We start from the raw sequence: 24,366 nt of genomic DNA on the forward strand, positions 1-24,366 counted from the left end.
AAGCGAGGCCTTAGAGGCATTTGAATGTGAAATCCCATGGTGAGCAACACACTCGAGCCCTTCGCCATCTCCTTTAAAGTGCAAATGCCTGCCGAGACTCATTTGCATATTCATAACTGCTCATTTGCATCCACATAACTAGAGTCCGTTTATGCGCGGAGAGGCAAAATGGCAAACGTACAAGTGTATGGTTTAGTGACGTAAGAGTGGGGTAAAGGTGAGAGAGGAGGAGGAGAAGCTTGTAGATCTCAGGATGGCAGGGGGAGGAGCTTGTAGATCTCAGGACTTTGTGTTGTTCCTCTCTTTCATCAGAAGAAGAAAATGAAACTGAGAAAACTGGGGATTTATCGTGTTTTTATGTGTTTTGAAGGTTCATTCCTTCCATCCAGAGAGACGGAGAACCCTGACATGGAGAACTTCAACATGGAGAACACCAACCTGCTCTGATAACGAGCCCCACAGCCAGGAGCGCATGAATAATTCTTTCTCTTCTTCTCCTCTCTTTATAGTGTGACAGCGAGAGTGACATCGACGACAAGGTAGGACTCGCTGTTTCTTATTCTCCTGTGTGTGTATATATCTGTGTGTGTGTGTGTGAGAGAGACCTTGTTCATCTTGCTGCTGTTTCTCATTTGCATCTTATAGAGCGGGTGTTACGGGGGGGGGGGGGGGGGTGGAGAAATAAAGATAAAAAGAGAGACAAAAAAGAAAGAAAGAGAAATAGAGAGAAACAGGGGATAGAATAGAGAGAAAAAGAGAATGATAGGAATAGGTAGAGACATACAGAGTGATAGACTCACAGACCAGAAAAAGGGAGAAAGAGACAGGAAAGAAAGAGAGAAAGTGGGGAGAAAAAGGGAGAGAAAAAGATGGAGAGAGTTAGAGATAGAAAAAATAGAGACTGACAAACACAGTGAGAGACAGAAAAATGGGAGACAGAGTGAGACAGAGAGAGAGAGGGGAGAGGCAGGAGGAGAAGAAAAACAGCACAGAAAGTGAAAAAGAAAGAGATACAATGAGGGAGCCAAAATGAGGGAAAAGAGAAAAGTAGAGTGATAGAAGAGAGAGACAGGTATAGAAAGGAGAGACAGACAGAGACAGTGAGAGAGAGAGGTAGAGAAAGAGAGAGACAGATAGAGACACTTAGAGAGAGACAGTTAGAGAAAGAGAGACAGACAGAGAAACAGTGAGACAGAGATGAGTAAAGATAGAGAGAGACGGGTAGAGAAAGAGTGAGACAAGTAGAGAGTGAGGCAGGTAGAGACACAGAGACAGAGATAAGTAGAGAAAGACTATTACATCATTACTGTTACATCATTACTGTTACATCATCACTATTGCATCTTCATCATCACTATTACATCATCATCATCACTATTACATCATCACTGTTACATCATCATCACTATTACATCATCATCACTATTACATCATCACTGTTACATCATCATCATCACTGTTACATCATCACTATTACATCATCACTGTTACATCATAATCACTATTACATCATCATCATCACTGTTACTTCATCACTATTACATAATCACTATTACATCATCACTGTTACATCATCATCACTATTACATCATCATCACTATTACATCATCACTGTTACATCATCATCATCACTGTTACATCATCACTATTACATCATCACTGTTACATCATAATCACTATTACATCATCATCATCACTGTTACTTCATCACTATTACATAATCACTATTACATCATCACTGTTACATCATCATCACTATTGCATCTTCATCATCACTATTACATCATCACTATTACATCATCACTGTTACATCATCACTATTACATCATCACTGTTACATCATCACTATTACATCACTGTTACATCATCATCATCACTATTACATCATCACTGTTACATCATCATCATCATCACTATTACATCATCACTGTTACATCATCATCATCATCACTATTACATCATCACTGTTACATCATAATCACTATTACATCATCACTGTTACATCATCATCATCATCACTATTACATCATCACTGTTACATCATAATCACTATTACATCATCATCATCACTATTACATCATCACTATTACATCATCACTGTTACATCATCACTATTACATCATCACTATTGCATCTTCATCATCACTATTACATCATCACTGTTACATCATCATCACTATTACATCATCACTGTTACATCATCACTATTACATCACTGTTACATCATCATCATCATCATCACTATTACATCATCACTGTTACATCATCATCATCATCACTATTACATCATCACTGTTACATCATAATCACTATTACATCATCACTGTTACATCATCACTGTTACATCATCATCATCATCACTATTACATCATCACTGTTACATCATAATCACTATTACATCATAATCACTGTTACATCATCATCATCATCATCATCACTATTACATGTTCCTTCACCTCCTCTAATTGTTTTTATTCAGGATCTGATTGTACCATTTAAATAAGAGACTTTCTCAGTACCTCTTTATAAAACTGATTTGGGGCGGGGCTATGTATGATCTTAGACTGTGATGTCACAAGACAAACTCCACTGCTTCAAACCAATCATGTCTGATATGCAAATATTAAAGGGTGATGACGTGGTTCTCTGGAACTTTACGGATGTCCGAGATGGCAGGAGGACATGGGGGCATGCCATAATTTGCTGCAGTGTTAGGGCTCTGTCCCAAACCCAACAGCAGAGTTTATCACTAGTTAGAAGATGGTCTTGGTTTAGGGATGTTGTGTGATCTTTGTAGCATTAATCAAAAGTGTGTGTGTGTGTGTGTGCCTTTGATTATCATTATAAATGTAAACTAGCCATTATTGTCATGTTTTCCAGCTGAACTGCGCCCCTGTCACGTATGTCTCGTGAACCTTAATTCCCCTTCGTTAAGCAATTACTCACCGCTAAACGAAGCCGATAGCTCCGCTAATCTCCTGTAAGCTTAGCTCCCAGTTTGCTCATCAATAACATGTCGATAGCAGGGGGCAATTTGCATTAGCGCTAGCTTGCCCGCTAGCCAATAGAGTTTTATCTCTCTCCTCACTAAAGCTAAAAGCTTTTCAGTTTGGCTGAGAATGACATGAGGGAATTTCCGAGAAGGAGTTGCTTTATTTCCTGTTTCTAAACTATCTCATCATTAGTTCTTCTTTAAGATGTGTCACAAACAAAGTGCTACAAGTTAGCACTAATTAGGGCTCTTACTCAAACAGTGTTTTTTTTAAGGTTCCATCCCAAGCACTAGGTCTTGGGACTACTTGGTGTTGTTACTGGAATGGCGGCCATTTTAAGGCTTTGTCATGAATGCTAGAACATTCTCCTTCGTGTTTAGCATTTCTCCGTGTCCTGTGTCAGCAGCACTACGCTCATACGCTAATTAGACTAATGAGCCGATCAGCCAAATTTGAGCTGTCATTTTAGCGAGGTTTTCCACATCATTATCCACTAGCAGTGCATCATAACGCTAACCATTTCTGATTTTATAACACGGTACACTGCAAAAACAAACTTTTCCTCACAGTTCTAAATGTTTGAGCTGAGAAAGCAGATTAGCTTTTAGCTGTTAGCATCTAAGCCTTCACAAATGGCCACATCAAGTTCCTGTGAATGAGTTGTTACTATAGAAACCATAAAGCATGAGAACGAGTGCATTAATATAAATCTGCGCTACTGTCAGAGCTGCTGTTATAAAGAATTAACCACCACCTGATGACCAATCAGAATCCGGCATTCTTGTATGATGTCTCCTCGTGTTCGAGAACGAACAGGTGTTTCCTGACAGAACGATAGCCACTTATCCGTCAGCTCTAAACACACCTGAACACCTGCACACATGCTACACTCGGCATCGCAGCACCTGCACGCATTCAGCTCGTTTACATAAAATTGCTTCACAACAACAACGAGGGAAAAAACAGCAGCGTGAAAAACATACATTAAAACAAATACCATGTAGCACCATGATTACTATACAGTACAGCCTAAGGGGCGTGTCCCAAATAACTATACAGCCTTCACTGAGGTGCATGTCTTAAATCACTATACAACCAGTACTACACAGCCTTCACTGAGGGGCATGTCCCAAATAACTATACAGCTATTACTACACAGCCTGCACTGAGGGGTGTGTCCCAAATAACTATACAGCCTGCACTATACAACCTGCACTAAGGGACGTGTCCCAAATCACTATACAGCCAGCACTACAAGGCTTCTTTGAAGGGCGTGTCCCAAATCATTATACAGCCAATACTGCAGCCTTCACTGAGGGGCGTGGCTTAAATCACTATACAGCCATCACTACACAGTCTGCACTGAGGTGCGTGACTTAAATCACTATACAGCCATTACTACTGCCTTCACTGACGGGCGTGTCTTAAATCACTATACAGCCAGCACTAAACAGCCTAGACAGAGAGGCATGTCTTAAATCACTATACAGCCAGTACTAAACAGCCTAGACTGAGAGCGTGTCTTAAATCACTATACAGCCATCACTACACAGCCTGCAGTGAGGGGCATGTTCCAAATCACCTCTCTGACTTCTTTTTAAATGCTACTTCATTATTAGTTTGTTTATTATAATGTTAAGTTATATAGAGTGTTTAGTTGTGTCCTAAATGACATACTATACACTATACACTTACACTATACACTTATACTATGCACTATACACTTACTCCATACATTATACACTTATACTATACACTATACACTTATACTATACACTATACACTTACTCCATACATTATACACTTATACTATACACTATACACTTATACTATACACTTACACTATACACTTTCACTATACACTTACACTATACACTATACACTATACACTTATACTATACACCTATACTATATACTATACACTTATACTATACACTTACATTATACACTATACACTACACACTTACACTATACACCTATACTATATACTATATACTTATACTATACACTTATACTATACACTATACACTTATACCATACACTTACACTATACACTTACATTATACACCTATACTATACACTATATACTTATACTATACACTCATACTATACACTTACACTATACACTATACACTTACACTATCCACTGTACACCTATACTATACACTATACACTTATACTATACACTATACACTTACACTATACACTATACACCTATACTATACACTATACACCTATACTATAGATTATACACTTACACTATACACTTATACTATACACTTACACTAAACACTACACACTTACACTGTACACCTATACTATACACTATACACTTACACTATACACTTACACTATACACCATACACTCTGCCGTCTAGTGTATGAAGTTCAGAAGGGTAGTATCGTCTCAGATGGCACATTTTTGGTATTGTACTAACAGAAAGTATATGCTGTTTCCCGGTCAAGGGTAAATGACGTCAAACACACGTAATGTGATGGCGCTAACTTTAGTGAAATAGCCAGACAGATAACACAGATGATTCGGTACATTTTACGGTTTATGTTAACGTTTCCTTTTGTGCACAACAAGACCTCAGTCACGGTCAGACGCAGGCATAATCATCTCCGCAGGGGAATTTTGCTCGCACAGTTTAAAATCAACTTAGTAAGTTGTGGTTGTGGTTACTGGCAATATAAACATCTTATTTCTTATTTCGTTCAGCATCTGAGCCTGATATAGCCCCGCCCATCAACTACGTGAGGAAAGCTGCAACTGTTGAGTGCATGAGGGGTTTTTCAGTAACACTAATCACACAAGTAGTACACAAGTGTGCGATTTGGTATGCACTGTTTATTATAATGCTATTTTATCATTAGCATGTTTACTGTAAAGCTACGTTGTGGTTTGTCTGTTTACAATAATGCTAGTTCATGATTAGCCTGTTTACTATAATGCTTGCTCATGATTAGTCTGCTTACTATAATGCTAGTTCATAGCCTGTTTACTATAATGCTAGTTTATGATTAGCTTGTTTACTATAATGCTAGCTCATGACTAGGCTGTTTACTATACACTAGATCATGATTAGCCTGTTTACTATAATGCTAGTTCATGATTAGTCTGCTTACTATAATGCTAGTTCATAGCCTGTTTACTATAATGCTAGTTTATGATTAGCTTGTTTACTATAATGCTAGCTCATGACTAGGCTGTTTACTATACACTAGATCATGATTAGCCTGTTTACTATAATGCTAGTTCATAGCCTGTTTACTATAATGCTAGTTTATGATTAGCTTGTTTACTATAATGCTAGCTCATGACTAGGCTGTTTACTATACACTAGATCATGATTAGCCTGTTTACTATAATGCTAGTTCATGACTAGCCTGTTTACTATACACTAGATTATGATTAGCCTGTTTACTATAATGCTAGCTCATGATTAGCCTGCTTACTATAATGCTAGTTCATGACTAGCCTGTTTACTATACACTAGATTATGATTAGCCTGTTTACTATAATGCTAGTTCCTGACTAGCCTGTTTACTATACACTAGATTATGATTAGCCTGTTTACTATAATGCTAGCTCATGATTAGCCTGCTTACTATAATGCTAGTTCATGACTAGCCTGTTTACTATACACTAGATTATGATTAGCCTGTTTACTATAATGCTAGTTCATGATTAGCCCATTAGTATTTTTTTTCTTTCTACCCATCTCTCTCTTTCTCTCTCTCTCTCTGTGGGAGTTAATGATGTGTAATTCAACCCCCCCACACCCCCACAGTGTGAGTACTAAACAGTCCCCCCTCCCCCACCCTCCCACAGGATGTGGGCGGAGCTGACAGGGCTGTAATAGTTTCTTTATGGAGGTGAAGATGAAGCGGCGTGATGTTTCCACACGGCTATCATCCGTCCTCATCTCTTTAATCAAATTAGATTAAGCGCACCTGGGGAAGAGCGCTCCGCCGTGCCGCCTTTCATTCCCAACCAATTTATCCGCAATATCCCGCCGTCGGCCCGGGATTCGGCTCCGGGAATGCCCTGAAATTAGAAGTGACACACGCGACGTGAGGTTTAACACGGACACGCCGCTCGCACCTTCATGCCCACACGCTCCTCCCACACGGCTGTGTTCCAAATCACACCGCAACCGAGCACTTCCCCCTCCTTTATCCCTCTAGTCATCTCTCCCTCCATCTCTCCATCACTGCTTCTACCCCTCCAGCTATCCCTTCATCCCTGACTCATCCCATCCATTCCTCCATTCTTCCCTCATCTCTCTTTCCATCACTCACTTCCTCTCTCTATCCATCTCTTTATCCGTACCTCTTCCCCTTCTTTTCTCTAAGATCCATCTTCCCTCCCTTATACTGTCTTGCTATCGATCTCTCTTCCCTTCATCTCTCCATCCATCCCTGTTTTTTTAGCCTGTTTATTATAATGCTATATATAGTGCTGTAATGCTGTGACGCTAGTTCGTGTTTTGAACATTTACTGTGACTCTAGTTCGCGTTTTGAGCGTTTACTGTCACGCTAGTTCGCGTTTTGAACATTTACTGTGACGCTAGTTCGCGTTTTGAGCGTTTACTGTGACGCTAGTTCGCGGTTAGAGCGTTTACTGTGACGCTAGTTCGCGGTTAGAGAGTTTACTGTCACGCTAGTTCGCGTTTTGAGCGTTTACTGTCACGCTAGTTTGCGTTTTGAACGTTTACTGTGACGCTAGTTCGCGGTTAGAGAGTTTACTGTCACGCTAGTTCGCGGTTAGAGCGTTTACTGTGACGCTAGCTCATGTTTTGAGCGTTTACTGTGACTCTAGTTCGCGTTTTGAGCGTTTACTGTTACGCTAGTTCGCGGTTAGAGAGTTTACTGTTACGCTAGTTCGCGGTTAGAGTGTTTACTGTGAAGCTAGTTTGTGTTTTGAGCGTTTACTGTGACGCTAGTTTGTGTTTTGAGCGTTTACTGTGACGCTAGTTTGTGTTTTAGTTTGTTTAATTAAGTGCTAATTTCTTTTTTCATGTCCTTTCATGTCATTTTGTTGTGTTCGTGGACCGTTTCTAGTTTTTTGATTGTGTTTTAATAACATTCTGTCTCCTCCACTTTGTCCTGAGGGAAACTAATGCACTTTTCTGATCTTAATAAAGAATACATCTGCTACACATTTGCTGTTTTTTTCCCTCTTTTTGTTTATAGAAGTCACGTTTTCTCAGTTTCAGCAGCAGAGACGAAGTCCAGATCGTGACTTTAACGTGTCTCTCGTTGACATTTTGTCGTGTTTGTGATTTGAAACGTCTCCGTCTCCACAGCGGCTAAAGTGACACATGTTGTCAGTTGTTCAGTTTTTAAGCATTTCTGCATGAAATGTGATTATTTTTTTTGCTTTTATCCATAATTTATTAGCGTTAGTTCCTGAAAGCAGCCTTTTTCCCCTACAGAGTGTAAATCAGCTGGTGTCTCTTTAGGGAAACTCGTTTTGAAGTGCTCGGTTTAACTGTGACACAATACAATATTAGTTTTTAGTAGAGTTGGCTCGCTAACGTTTTGTCTGAATAACGTCCATAAATCTTGTAGGTTCGATTTGTTTTAGTCTCAGAATAAACGAGAGTGAAACATTCAGTTTGTGTTCACTTCCTTGTAGTGCACTAGAACTCAAACCATGTAGTGCACTTCAGTGAGACTCCCTCAGCTGACGTGCACTATTAATACCCAGATAAAAATAAAGTGTGGGACGTTGGCCCTAACAGTGGGTGGAGCGATTGAGAGGGCAGCATAAAGAGAGGGTGGGGCCATACAAGGGGCGTGGTCATCCGATAGACAGGTGGGACCAGCATATCAGTGGGGACATGAGATGGGATTAGAGCCAACAGAGGGCCTGGTGCTTCCGAGTGTGGGGATATCAGAAGGGTGGGGCTATCATAAATGGTGGGAGCATTAGAGGGTGGAGCCATTAGAGGATGGATACAATTGGTGGTGGAGCCATCAGAAGATGCCGCAGTTTAAATTTCTTAAAATGACCAAGTAAGGCTGTTAGCTTTTAGCTTTTCCTCATGTTTGAATATATATATATATTAGAAATGTATCAATAGCTAGCTGCTACAGTACTGTAAGATAGTAACTAGCTATGTAGCTAATGTTTACACAATATGTGTGCGATTAACTCTCAAAAAATGAGCAAAGGACTCGCGTTATAATAAACAGGCTAAGGCTAATCTTTGGATTGCTGCATGCTACTTTACATACAACACGTTGCTAATCAGGATTGTTTACTACTTTTTATAAATTTCTAAAAACATCAATTGATTGGTTAGCATGTTAGCATGATCAGTGAGTTAGTGCTGAGGGTCCAAAGAGAGAAAATCTGGTCAGACTCTGGTCATTTTAGTCCTACAGATGGAAGTGTTTATGTTTCTGACTCCACATCGTCAAGGAGGATTAAACTGCTGATTCTCAAAGGCAGCTGTTAGCATGACCTCATGTTTGTAATCATCTCCTCACAATATTCTAAACGCAAAACATGTTTTCTGGAGGTGTACTTGAGACTCCAGTCCAAAAATATCCAAAAATATGTGTGGAAACATAGTCATCAGGTGCTAACCCTGTTTATTCAGACTGACAGGGTCATCATGTCGAACAGGCTAACTGCATCATAGATAACAGGCTAACTCCAAACTAGCCTCATAGATAACAGGCTAACTGAAAACTAGCGCCATAGATAACAGGCTAACTCCAAGCTAGCGTTATAGATAACAAGCTACTCCAAACTAGCGTTATAGATAACAAACTACTCCAAACTAGTGTTATAGATAACAAGCTAACTCCAAACTAGCGTTATAGATAACAGGCTAACTACAAAATAGCATTATAGATAACAGGCTAACTCCAAGCTAGCGTTATAGATAACAAACTACTCCAAACTAGTGTTATAGATAACAAGCTACTCCAAACTAGCGTTATAGATAACAAACTACTCCAAACTAGCGTTATAGATAACAAGCTAACTCCAAACTAGTATCATAGATAACAGGCTAACTGAAAACTAGCACCATAGATAACAGGCTAACTCCAAGCTAGCGTTATAGATAACAAGCTACTCCAAACTAGCGTTATAGATAACAAGCTAACTCCAAACTAGCCTCACAGATAACAGGCTAACTACAAAATAGCATTATAGATAACAGGCTAACTACAAGCTAGCGTTATAGATAACAGGCTAACTCCAAACTAGCCTCACAGATAACAGGCTAACTACAAAATAGCGTTATAGATAACAGGCTAACTACAAGCTAGCGTTATAGATAACAGGCTAACTCCAGACTAGCGTTATAGACAACAGGCTAACTCCAGACTAGCGTTATAGATAACAGGCTAACTCCAGACTAGCGTTATAGACAACAGGCTAACTAGAAACTAGCGTTATAGATAACAGGCTAACTCCAGACTAGCGTTATAGACAACAGGCTAACTAGAAACTAGCGTTATAGATAACAGGCTAACTCCAGACTAGCATTATAGACAACAGGCTAACTCCAGACTAGCGTTATAGATAACAGGCTAACTCCAGACTAGCGTTATAGATAACAGGCTAACTCCAGACTAGCATTATAGACAACAGGCTAACTAGAAACTAGCGTTATAGATAACAGGCTAACTCCAGACTAGCGTTATAGACAACAGGCTAACTAGAAACTAGCGTTATAGATAACAGAAGGAAAGCTCATCTCTGTTAGCATTTGTAACTAGCATGCTAAGTATTGAAGGGTATTCATGCTCGAACATTGTCTTCCTTTTGTGTATAACTTCAGGAAGTGACCTCATGTTTTAAATAAAGGCAATGCTAATAGCTTGACATACATGTTTAGCTGAACAAATGTGTGTTTTCAATTTAAAGTAACAGCGCAGGTTTGTTTTTCTTTTTTTCCCCAGTTGGCTTTGTTAGAAACACAGAACACTGTTTTGAATCATTTGCCAAACGCTATAAACATTTTTTTCCACATCAGCTAGCTATAAAACTGCACATTGGATGCAGATGTTGTCAGCTAAAGAAAACATTTCATCTGTGTGTGTGTGTGTGTGTGTGTGCGTGTGTGTGTGTGTGTGTGCGTGTGTGTGTGTGTAGCGCGCTATCCCATCTGCGTGTTATACCCGAGTATTGCGAAAATGTAAACGCTCAAAATGTCTTTTATTCAACAGACGCGGGTCAGCGCTAACTGCTAGCCAGCATTCCGCTTTCTGTTTTCCAGAGCGGGATCCAGGAGCTCGACACGACGTTCCAACAAAGTGCCACAGACAATCAGGAACAGTTATAAAGCGCCGTATGGTTGCTATTAACTTAACCCGAGCCGTTTGTGGTAATGTTCCCCTGGAGAGCACGGCTCTCTTTTCGTGAAAAGTCTTGAAAAAATAAAAAATAAAACGTGTCCATGATTGGACCGACACGGCGGCCATGTTGGATTTAATAGGTCTGAGGTAATGTGGAAGTGCTTTTATCCGTAATTTATTAGCGCTCTTTACTCCAGCCAGACATTTTACCCTTGGTTTTTTTTTCTCTCCTTTTTTTTCTCCTCTCAGTCTCCTCGAGTCTCTTTTGAAGTTAACTGCAGCGCTGTGAAATCAAATCCAGATTAGCTTTTGGTTTGGTTTGGTTTGGTTTGGTTAGCATCCAAAAGCTTTCAATGAGCCGTCATCCTCCTCATACGCTTCAAAGTTTTTCAGGCTAAAAACTCAAACTCAACAAAAGCGTTGCAGTAAACATTCTAACCACAAACTAGCGAAATAGTAAACACTAAATACAAGTTAGCTTTGTATTAAACACTAGTGACAAATTAGCATTAAACATTTTAACAACAAACTAGCGTTATAGTAAACATTAATGACAGAGCAGCAGTAAACGCTCTAAATGCAAATTGGTGTTATAGTAAACAGCTAACACACAAACTAGCGTTATAATAAACAATCTAAACGCAAAGTAGCAATAAAGTAAACACTTTAAATCCAAATTAGCATTATAGTAAACAGGCTACACAAACTGGTGTTATAGTAAACACTCTAAATCTGAACTAGCTTTATAGTAAACAGGCTAACACACAAACTAACGTTATAGTAAACAGGCTAGAACACAAACCAGCGTTAAAAGTCACACTGTTTATTTGTGGACTGTTATTATGTTAGCATTCAGGTTAGCATTTTAACTAGCATGCAAAATCATATTGCCTGTTATAAGCTACTCTTCTCTTCCTCTTTTTGTATATTTTTCCTGAACCTCAAATTATGCTGAAATTAGCTGAAACCCGAGCTGATTGATGCTAGCGTGCTACTAAAATGTGTTACTAGCGCAAATCGTACGCCTGGAGATAAATTTTAAAAAGCGCCACGCAGTGCCATGCGTCATCTTGGCTCGTGCCGTTTTTTTCAGTGCAGGTGATGTATTAAAAAGAAAAAAAGAAGGAAGAAAAGAAAAGAAAAAAGCCCCTGGAGGACAAACGCAGGAAAACCGCGCGCCAAAACACACGTCTGCTTCCAATTATCTGGAGATGGAGTTGAAAAAACGTCTGCTTTGATCTGCTCCAGAGAGGGGAAAGGTGCAGGGCTCGGCGGATTAGGACGGGGGAAAAAATAATCATAATACTCGTATCAAAGAGGCACACATAAAAGTTTACAGTGGGTTTAGAGTCACGGGGGGAGACGGGAAGCGAGTCGTAACGATGCTAGCTAGCCACCAGCGCTCATTTAGTGCTCACATTTTCTCTTTTTAGCAGTTTTTAATGACTTGGGAAGTCTGTTCGCTTCTCAGGAAAATGGGGTCTCTGGGGATTTTTTACAGCCCTTACGAGGAACCTAAACACACCACAGCTCCTTTAATTGTAATTTAGCCGCTAGTCGTCTGCTAGCGACCCGCTAGTTCTCGAGCCAGCATGTGCGCTTTATGAATTCTGACAGGATTTTTTTTCTCTCTTTCTTTTTTTGGAGCTAGCGCTGGCATAAAAATCCCCCACCCTGCTGGCAGAGCGGGGAGCGGGTAGGTTAGACGGGGCCTCGATTAAATTAATTTGACTTCATTAGCGCAATCCCGCTGCAGTCATCGAGAGGCAGCTGGCGGAGGCTCTGAAGAGCGCTAACACATGGCCCTGACAGACGGAATATGCCGCGATGGATGGAGGGACGGCTGCCAAACGAGTAAACGAGTGTGACGTGCCTCAGAGGCTTTAGGGGAGACGGCACTCAGAGTCCCGAGCCCCTCGTAATCCCACCGCATTAACCCGTGTGGCAAGCGCTAACGTTAGCGTTAGCGTTAGCATGGAAGGCCGTTATGGAAGGACTGAAAGCTTTCGTTGATAAATTAGTGTGCTGGGAATGTCTCGGGGAACCCGAGGACTTCCGAAATAGAACACTGTCCGGAGACAACAGACTAGTTCATTCATTTTCAGGAAGAGCTTTATCCTGGTCAGGGAACGTGGTGGAGGTGGATCCAGAGTCCAGGAAGGAAACCAGAGAACCCGGAGGAAACCCGCTCTCAGGGGAGCGCTCGCTGTATCACCGTGCTGCTGAGAACGTTTCACAAAGGCTGCGTTTGTGTAAACATGAACCTGATCCGGGCTTTTTGGGGGTTTTTTTCTCCTCAGTATTTTCAAGAGATGGTGTAACCGTCACTCGAGCCAAACAGTGACATGTAAATGACCGGCTTTGTGCCAAACCTGGAACCTGGAGGGCCCTCGGCGCTGGATTTGTAGCTCCGCGTCGTAAATTTCCTCTGGCGAAACCCGAGCACGCAGTGAAAGCCGAACCGTGTCGGCCTGCGGGAGCTCGCGTGGGAGTGCAGGGAATAAATAAATAAATAAATAAATAAATAAATAACGTCTAGCTGTAACCCAGGATCTGACCCTGCGGCAGGTTTCTTCTGCTCCTCCTCATGATGATGATGATGATGATGATGATGGAGTAGAGGTTGTTTTTTTTGATCAGGGAAGCTTCTGATGATTCCCCCCCCCCCTCTCTCTCTCTCTCATCTGCACATGGCTGCCAAGAAGTGTTTTAACGACGGCGGGATTTAGGGAACGAAGCGGCGGTTCCAGATGGCGTCCGCCGTGGCTTCTTTAACCGCTTTTTTATTGATAAAATATTGGGTGAAAAATTGCGCGGGGATTAAGCTCAGCTCGGCTGGCCAAGCTGTTCATGGTGGCCTCCATCCAAATGTGCTTCCATAAATTTTTAGCAGCGCCTTTAAATCTACGAGGTTCCCCTGCTTGTTAAATTCAGCCCACACTCCCACAACTCGGTTCCCTCGGTTCCCTCCCTTCCTCCCTTCCTCCCTTCCTCCCTTCGTCTCAACCCTTTGGATCTTCTACACTTCCATCCAACTCCGGTTTTTTCCCCTGATTAAATTCAGTCTCTCGGCCTTTTTTGAACATCTTGGATGCAAGCTGCTGTTGGCACGGCTCGGGAGAGATGGTGTGTGTGTGTGTGTGTGTGTGTGTGTGTGTTAGCGAGAGCACTGCTGCTTTCCAGGCTTGTTAAGATGAGCCAAGGAGAAATGTTTGGCCCCTTAACGGCTTAATTCCTACGTGATTTCATTAGCCGTCGGTGCAAAACGAGGCGCAGAACCAATTAATCAGATACGCACACTAGACGCTGTCTGAACTACTGGCAGGGTCAGCGGCAAAAATAGGAACTCAGCCATCTACCAGGAGGGAGAGAGAGAGAAAGGGAGAGGGGGATGGAGGGAGGGAGGGAGGGAGGGAGGGAGAGGGGGATGGAGCGAGGAACGCTGCAGCCGAGTCCAAGACTCTGAGTGCACTTCCAAGAGCTGTGTTTATTCCATCAGTTATCAAACCATAATCCAACATATTCCTCTGATTCACATTATTCAATAATCCGTTATTTAACGTCGAGACACGGCCAGGTTCCATCCGCGTGATTTATCTGAATATCCGCTACGTGACACCACGCTGATCGTTTAACGTCCGGCTTCTTAGCTGCGATTTGATTCCATGTGTCGATGTATTTCCTTCCGAAACAGGAAGTCTGAAGAGCCTGTAGTATCGGAGGTACGCCAATCTAAACAAACGAATTAGCGAGCTAGCTAAATACATGACGCGACCAACGACGTGTTTATAACAAGAGCGATTTTTCAGCTGTGGAGGATTTCTCACCCAACGCTTCAACCGGGACGGCTTTAATTGTAGACGCTATGATGCCGTGTGCGTTTGGAGGTACGGCTGCATCGTACATGTTTGAGGTGAGGTCGAGGGTCAGCGTTGCCAGCGGTGACGGATAGTCAAAAGGGAAACATCTGACGTGTCTGAGTGGGATATAAAACGATATCGCCGACTCTTACTGACGGAATTCTCCTTCAGTCCGAGGGAGCAACATTCCAACAATTTACCAAGTTGGTAAAGCAATCACATGACTGAAAAAATCACATGACCACCAAACCCACTCAGACAAACTCCGTCCTCTTCGACATGAATAAACTTCAAACATTTATTCACCACTGAGCGATGGTTGGAAACGGGAGCAGTGTGCAGGAAGACACACAACACAACAATAACAACAACAACAACACACTAACCAACCATGCTTACTGCTTACAAGCTAGTGAGCCACAAACGTAGAGCGAGACACGCCCCCAAGGGTGGAATCCATATATAGCTGCGTTCCCGCCATGTCGTAATTACCCTAATTGTTCATATACGGTAGCGGTGATGGAGAAACGTGAACATGCTAACGAACAGAAAAAATCGTGATGAGGCGGGTCTATCGTTAGAGGATCTAGGCGATATAATCTGACACGGAGACGCATGCCATCACCACGCAGTCTGTTACCGAGATTTTATTGGGATCTTGTACAGCGTGATTTCAGTGTCATTTACTGTAGTTTATTCTGATTGAGGTGTGTGAAGGTTTTTTTAATCTGAATGATCGCTCAGTCGGATTATTAATGATCGGATTGTTATCAGACTGTCCTTTTTTTTTTTTTTTTTTAACCGTCTGATTTATAGAACCGTCCTTTTCTTCGAGCTCATCCAGAACCCATTTCCTCCACCTTCTGACCCCTGGTCATCTTTTTTCTCTCGGATAACACGACTTCTGAAGCGGCGTAATGGATGATGGAGGCTTGTCCGTCACCACCATTACACATTATACTCCGGCGTCGTTATTGATGATGAGTAACGACCAGCGAATTTGTCTTTCCGTAGAGCTTTATGGCTTTAAATTGCCACTGATTCCCCCGGATCCGGGTTTAGCCGTCTCCTGTCTCCTTCACTCCTCCTTTACATCGTGTTCTAGCTGTAAAATTATAATTGGGACCTGCCTCTCTCTCTCTCTCTCTCTCGCTCTCTCTCTCGCTCGCTCTCTCGCTCTCTCTCGTGGGCTTGGAGGAGAGAAAGGGCAGCTTAATGGACTAATTTGTAAGCGCTAGCGAGGGAATCGAGTTCATGGAAGTGTTATAATTTGACGGAGAATGGCAGCTCTGAGAGAAGGGGGAGGGAAAAAAAGCTCGTCATAGACGTCGTCTCATAAAATGAGCCCTTTATTTCTCCTCTCGGCGGACGGGGGAATGCGAGATTGCTTTTAACGCACCCTCGTTCACTTTTCCCATCAGCTGGAGTGAAGTGTGCTAGCTGAGGGTTAGATTTTTATTCATCCTCCTCCATGTTCTGTATGTGACCAGCGATATTTTCCTTCTGCCGAACGAGCTGAACTAGCTGGCTATCAAGCTAGGACGTGCCTAGCATAAAACACTGGTTATATATGCACAGTATTATAGTTTAACAACCTTAGCTAAGCTAGCCGTGTAAAGTAGCACTGTTCTGATATTAACTAGACTGCTAGCTAAATTAGTTACATCTCCAGCGGTGGGATTATGGTGTTAGGCGTTAGCCAGGTTTACTAACTGATAAACAATAGGTGTGTTCAAATGAATTTTAAAATGGCTAGCTAACGGACAGCTCTGAATGAAGCATGGTTGGTGTAGTTTATCCAACAGCAACAAAAAATCTGGAGAATTTTGTAAACATGAATATTAAAGCAAGTCCACATTTTTGGGGTTTAAATTAAATGATTCACAATTCTAATTAGCATAATGCTAATTTTACATTTATAAGTAGGGTAGGATTTCTGTGAAATTTATACAACAGCACACACTACTTAACTGGATCTATAGAATATTTTAACATTTACCTCAGATGTGTTGGTAAATTAATTAAAGAAAACAATGTATGGTTAAAATTACAATTTAGCTAGCTAACAATAAGCTGTTAAGTATTTTACACAAATAAAGACACAGTAGGAGTGGAATTGAGACGGAACCATCCAGAAAGTCAACATTTACCTCAGATGTGTTGGTTAATTACTAAGAAAAGACTCAGAACAACTAAAATGAATCTGTAATTCCACTTAGCCTCGACTGCTAACCAAACATACGTGTTTCAAACATACACGTTTCATATTAAGAAATATCAAGGTTGTGTCACAGCTAAAAAACTGGTAAAAGAGAGCGCTAGGAGTCGTGACACACAGCGGTTAATTGCCATGCTAACTTAGTTTTAAGTAGCGGATTAGCTTGGGAGTTGCCATGAAGGAATCTGATGAAAGTCGTTAGGGGAAGTCGGTAAGGGCGCATTGAGAGCGATAATGAAACCCAGGGAGTTTTACGGTTTGTGTCTCAGCCCATCATTCCTGTCGTGTCCTCCCTCAGCATCTCTCTCTCCTGTTCTCCATCGCTCTGTTTTTGTTCTGAGGGGATTTTCGGTGTACGCTAGCATTTGAAGCGCTAATGTACAGAAGCCTTTGGGAGCGTTCGAATGAGGGAACGAGGGAAGGAATTGGAGTGAGCTTTGGAGGCCACAGGCAGGCATGAGTAATTCATCACGAGTCTGGGGAAAGGAATGGAGGAAAGCCACAGCACATTCTTTCGTTCCTTCCCTCCCCCCCTCTCTCTCTCTTGCTCTCTCTCGCTTTCTGTCTCCAGCTATCTGTCTGTGCTAATGCAGCGTCTGATGGCCCACAGGAGATCTGCACTTCCAGGAAGTGGAGTTAGCGGGCAGGAAGAGCATTAGCGGCATAGTCTCTAGAGGAGCGTGAAAGATGAGTGCAGGAGCGATAGCGCGTTATGGCTCTCCGTTGTGGGACTTAAGAGACAAATCGGCCACGCGACGACGCTCCTAAAGTGAAAACGTAGCCCATTCAGAGGGGCGAGGATGAGAATATTGTTGATGTTGCAAAAGATAAGGCTATGGAAGGCATCAAGGGATTAGCGATTACAGATTTACAGCTAAAGTATAGCACTTTAGCACGACATAAAAATTGCTAGCATTTTGTTGGAGCACATGGCAAAAGATAACAATATAATAAAAGACCCTCTTCTAAAAAACGGTCTAGCTAATTGGCTAACAGTTAGCGTCTGAGACATCATTCTAAGTAAATGACAGAGGACACAGGGGATGCTAAACACATGATCAATGTTACCAATAAACTTAGCAACACAATGAAATAAATGTGCTGTATGTTTGCCGCTTAATGCTTAAATGAATAATAATATTGTTTCTAGGCAACAGGTAGCATGGACGCTCAAACACTCCTGTTTTGTAACTGGAAATGAGACAGACGATTTAGCTATCCGGTACATACAAGATTTTTAATCATTTATTAGGACAATATAAAGACTCAGTGAGAGTGGAAACGACACAGAACCATCTGGAACATCAACATTTACCTCAGATGTGTTGAAAATTACTAAGAAAAGACTATAATTACACTGTAGTTACACTTAGCGTCCAGCGCTAACTAAACTTACATGCACTCTACCATATTCAGAACACAGCAGGAGTCTTGTTTGTTCTAGAATGTTCTGAATTATACACTCGAGAACCCTGTTGGTCAGAATTAATGCTCAAAATGATCAAACTTTCACTGTTCAACCATGAGAACATTGTTGCTAAGCAACTGGAAAAGATAGATACAAATCATAACCTAGCTAATGACTGAGAATAACAATTTATCTAGCAAGCACATGTTCATTAAGTGTTTCATACAGACGCAGTGAGAGTGGAAATGACACAGAATCATCCGGAACGTCAACATTTACCTCAGACGTGTAGGTCAGCTACTAAGAAAAGACTCAGAACCACTAAAATTACACTGTTATTACACTTAGCATCAACTGCTAACCAAACTTCAAGTTAATAAAATCACGAGAACACTGTTGCTATGCAACTAGGACACGGACATACTGAGTGTAAGCTAGATAAAGACTGAGCCTAGTAGTTTATCGAGCTGAAATCATACGGAATCATCCGGAACGTCAACATTTACCTCAGATGTGTTGGTAAATTACTAATAAAAAGCATACTCTACGGCTAAAGTTACGATTTAGCTAGCTAGCATGTAGCTGTTGAGTCTGTTACAGACTATACAGACACAGAGTGGAAATGACACAGAACAATCTGGAATGTCAGAATTTACCTCAGATGTGTTGGTAAATTACTACCAAAAGTAAAGACTCAAAACATGGAAAAGTGCACTGTATCGAATTAGCATCAAACGCTAATCAAACTACTGTGTTGTGAAGTTCCATAGTGAGAAATATCATCGTTTGTGTCACAACTCCAAGCTGTCTGATGTTTTTCCAGATTTATTCTTCCAGATTTGTGAAATGTGGAATGTCTCATGAACATGGTGATACACGGCCATTTTTTAACGTAGCACTGATTACTACGCTAACTCACTTTCCTTCATGAAGTCTCTTCTCCCTGGCTCAGACGTCAGGGTCATCAGGTTAATCTACTGCAGCTCGTTTCCTGCGACCGTTTTACACAGCGACGTGAAACGGCGTCGTAAAATTTTACAAGGCGCTGATATAGATATGCTCATTTCCTCGCTGCACTTTTCAAATGACCTTCAGCGGCGGGAAATCACTCGCAGCACTTTTACGCCGTAATGGCCACACGCTCGCACACACGAGACGAGCCATAATGTGATTAGATATGTGAGATATGAAGCTTATCAGCATGTACACAGGTCTCTCATACACACACACACACACACACACACACACACACACTGAAGTTTGCTTCTTAATTTTTTTTTCCTGTGGAGATACAAGGCTAATGTAGCTAACAAGAAATGGAAGCTTATAGCTACCAATTAAGCATAGTGCAAACTGCATGTCTAAATCATCACATACACCCTGTTCACTATTCACTATAGGCAACATAAACACCGTCACTGTGGGCGTGTCCCAAACTATAAGCTCTATTCACTATATAGGCAACATAAACACATTCACTGTGGGCGTGTCCCAAACTACACACAGACACACACACAGACACACACACACACACACACACACACACAGGCACACAGACACACACCCCCAGATGAAGGTGGACAGTAGGGGTTAGGGGAGTTAGGGGAGGTTTCAGTTCTCTGATCTGGAGAAGTGTTAAAGCTCATTAGTACGTAGCAGCGTGACTGCAGAAGCCGTTAAAACTAAAACACTCATTTCCATGCGTTATATAATTTACAATAAAACACGTTACAGCCTCGTTAAAAAAATAAAATTATAACATGCTATAAAGTTGAACCCGTTAATGTGGAATCTTCATCATCATCACGGATATGGAGCTGAATATAAAGGTCATAAAACCTGCGTCACACACTGACTGTCCCTTTCCATACATACCCTGGCCAGTAGAGTGTGTGTGGTTTGGGACACGTCCACAGTGGACTGAAGATGGTGTTTAGGTGGCATATGTAGTGACTAGTGAATAGGGTGTGTGGTTTGGGACATGTCCGCAGTATGTGTGTGTGTGTGTGTGTGTGTGTGTGTGTGTGTGAGATGATGTCACAGGGCTGTAGATTGCGAGTGACAGGTCGATACTTCAGCACTTACGGCTGTAGCTTTGATTTAATCACACACCTGTCAGTGGGTATTTGTCTGTCTGCCTTCAGCTGTTCCCTCGGGTCTCCTCCCTCCCTCTACTACCTCCCCTCACCCTGTACATCCCGTCTGCATAGAGAGACAGACAGACAGATGAAGAGAGAGACAGAGAGAGAGACAGGTCATTAACAGGACTGTCAGGAGGCACGCTAGTTGGTTAGCATCTAATAAATAAGAAATGAGTTCTTCCATAACTTCCATAAGTATAATAACGAGAGAGAGAGAGTGAGAGAGAGAGCGGTAGAGAGAGTGAGAGAGAATGACAGAGAGAGAGAGAATGACAGAGAGAAAAACGAAAGCGGTAGACAGATGGGAAATGAGACGGGAAGAGAACGTGAGAGCGACAGCAAGAGAAAAGAAGAAAAAGTGATGTAGAAAAAGACTGAGACAAAAGAGGACTGTGACAAACAAGTAGCCCCGCCCACTGACTATTATACTCACCTGTGTCTCATTCGGAAGACTCACAAACATGTAGCCCCGCCCACTGACCATTATTCTCACCTGTGTCTCATTCGGAAGACTCACAAACATGTAGCCCCGCCCACTGACTATTATACTCACCTGTGTCTCATTCGGAAGACTCACAAACATGTAGCCCCGCCCACTGACCATTATTCTCACCTGTGTCTCATTCGGAAGACTCACAAACAAGTAGCCCCGCCCACTGACCATTATTCTCACCTGTGTCTCGTTCGGAAGACTCACAAACATGTAGCCCCGCCCACTGACCATTATTCTCACCTGTGTCTCATAAATATGCATTTAGCAGATTATTATACTGGCTCCTGAAGTCTCTGGTCCCTTTTCTACCCCTACGCTTACATCTAAACCCCAGCATCTCTTGCATTTTAGACTTGGCTATCCTAGCATGCTAGGTCTTAGCTTAGCTTTATTTAAGAACATCAAGTGTTAGCTTCCATAGAGTCTTGGTTTCCTTAGAATCCTCAGCTTAGTCTTGTGCTGCATTAATGCCTTAGCTTCCTAGGAAAGAACACGTTCACAGAAGGCTAAGTGCTAGCTTTCTTGTGAAAAGCATTAAGTCTTGGCTTCCTAGTGTCTTAGGCTGCCTTAGCATTTTAACTATTCCCAGGAAATAGTACTTTCTAAACATTTTAACTCTTTGTGTCCTGCAATGTTGGCTTCCTGTTCCTTCCTTGTCAGCACCTTAGCTATGTAGCTAGCACTTCAGGTTTCAAAGCTAGGGATTTTGGCTTGTCTTCCATTTTGGCTTCTTGAGTTACCTTAGCCTATTAGCTTCCTATGTAAGAACACCTTGAAAATGCTAAGTATTCGCTTTCTTAGCTTTGTGGTCTAGGCTTTACTAGTTGTTTTAGGCTAATCAAGTGAGCATGTGGTTTTGGACTTTAGGGAGACTGATGTAGCTTTTAGTCTGCAGGAAGAACTCGTGCTAAAATAAAGTGCACTTGGCTCTAAACTCCCTCAGAGGTTTTTCTCCAGGTTTTTCTGCATATTTTTTGAAGAGCGTAGGGGGAGAGGACACAATGTGTGATTTTTCTTCTTTTATCCCTCTGTTCTGTTCTTAATTAGAGCTCTTTAAACTGTGTCAAACTAGAACTGGAAGCTAAATCACACACAGACGCACGCCGTCTCCCGAGTGGAATGCGGCGGGCCTCAGACCGAGCTGTTCGCTGACTCTCGTGTTGATGGTCGAGGGAGATTGCGTCGTGGTCTGGCCTACATCATATTTCTGAACCTGGCCTGGAACATTAATAGCATCTCAGAACGTATAATTAGTTAAAACTTTCCAGAAGGCAATGTTTACGAAGCGCTACGGGGGGAGGCAGGGTTTCATCCAGATGTTTCTGAAATGTGTGTGAAAATGTATTTCCTGTGAAAAGTGCTGCTCTGTGGAAGGTTCTGGAAAGAAACAACGTGATGACATCATCAAAACCAACCAATCACATGCAATCATGGGCTGGTTTCACCATGCTGAATAGTACATCAAAATGGCTGGCTGTTTCAGAGTCTATAACTATACTACTGATTCGCTGATTCAGAGTCTATAACTATACTACTGATTCACCAATTCAGAGTCTATAACTATACTACTGATTCACTGATTCAGAATCTATAACTATACTACTGATTCACCAATTCAGAATCTATAACTATACTACTGATTCTCTGATTCAGAGTCTATAGCTATACTACTGACTCACCAATTCTGACTCTATAACTGTACTACTGATTCTCTGACTCAGAGTCTATAATTATAATACTGATTCACCGATTCAGAGCGTATAACTATACTATTGACTCACCAATTTAGAGTCTATAACTGTATTACTGAGTCAGCAATTTAGAGTCTATTACTATACTACTGATTCACCGATTCATACTCTATAGATTTTTCTACTTATAATTTCACTGACTCACGTTTACTGACTCACTGTCTCAGATTCTTTCATTCTGATTCACTGATTCAGAGTCTATAACATGACTAATGATTCAGTGTTGTACTACACAGAAAGAACCTAGTATGCTTAAGCTAACACTAGTTAGCATTGTAATAATAGGCCATGCCCCCTCACTCCTGTTTCACCTTCTGTTTTTTGTCGTGTCTGTATGTGTGTGTGTGTGTGTGTGTGTGTGTGTGGTGCATTTGGTCTGTGTCTCTGCCAAACGAGTGTTATGATAATATGATATATTTCGGAATAAAATGAAGCCGCTGCTACACGCACACACACACACACAGACACACATACACACACACACACTGCATGGTTCCTGACCTCAGAAACACTCTTCTCTACAGCTGGTTCTCCTTAAACCTCCTTGAGATGATTGCTATACAAATAGAGACTCTGCGGCTGCTCTGTGTGTCTCTGAAGTCTCACACGTGTGCTGAATTAACATTAGTGTTAATGTTAGCATTAGCGTTAGCATTAACATTTAGTAACTTATGGCTGTCTTACGCCTTAGAAGAAGAAAGAAACACAAACCTGAGTGCATGCTAGTGTATAAGCGAGTGTTAATATGTGTGTGCATCAGTATTACTGCACACTATACTCTACACCCTACACCATAAACACTACACGCTATACTCTACACCCTACACCATAAACACTACACGCTATACTCTACACCCTACACCATAAACACTACACGCTATACTCTACACCCTACACCATAAACACTACACGCTATACTCTACACCCTACACCATAAACACTACACGCTATACTCTACACCCTACACCATAAACACTACACGCTATACTCTACACCCTACACCATAAACACTACACTCTATACTCTACACCCTACACCATAAACACTACACGCTATACTCTACACCCTACACCATAAACACTACACGCTATACTCTACACCCTACACCATAAACACTACACGCTATACTCTATACCCTACACCATAAACACTACACTCTATACTCTACACCCTACA

At 41.6% G+C, this 24,366-nt stretch overlaps 1 protein-coding gene across 8 annotated transcripts in view; it reads left to right on the forward strand.

Moving 5' to 3' along the window:
- The window catches only part of fbrsl1 (fibrosin-like 1), a 226,982-nt gene that overhangs the window by 106,206 nt on the left and 96,410 nt on the right, over window positions 1-24,366 (forward strand). For all 8 annotated transcript variants that reach the window (XR_008388972.1, XM_053654023.1, XM_053654024.1 and 5 more), the window contains one exon: window positions 510-539. Coding sequence is in view for 7 of the 8 variants with exons in the window: in XM_053654023.1 (XP_053509998.1) it covers window positions 510-539 (30 nt within the window). In the remaining variant the exon portion in view is untranslated. The remainder of the gene's footprint in view (window positions 1-509; window positions 540-24,366) is intronic.

Source organism: Ictalurus furcatus, chromosome 22 (assembly GCF_023375685.1).
Source record: "Ictalurus furcatus strain D&B chromosome 22, Billie_1.0, whole genome shotgun sequence".
In the NCBI taxonomy this organism is placed as follows: Eukaryota; Metazoa; Chordata; class Actinopteri; order Siluriformes; family Ictaluridae; genus Ictalurus; species Ictalurus furcatus.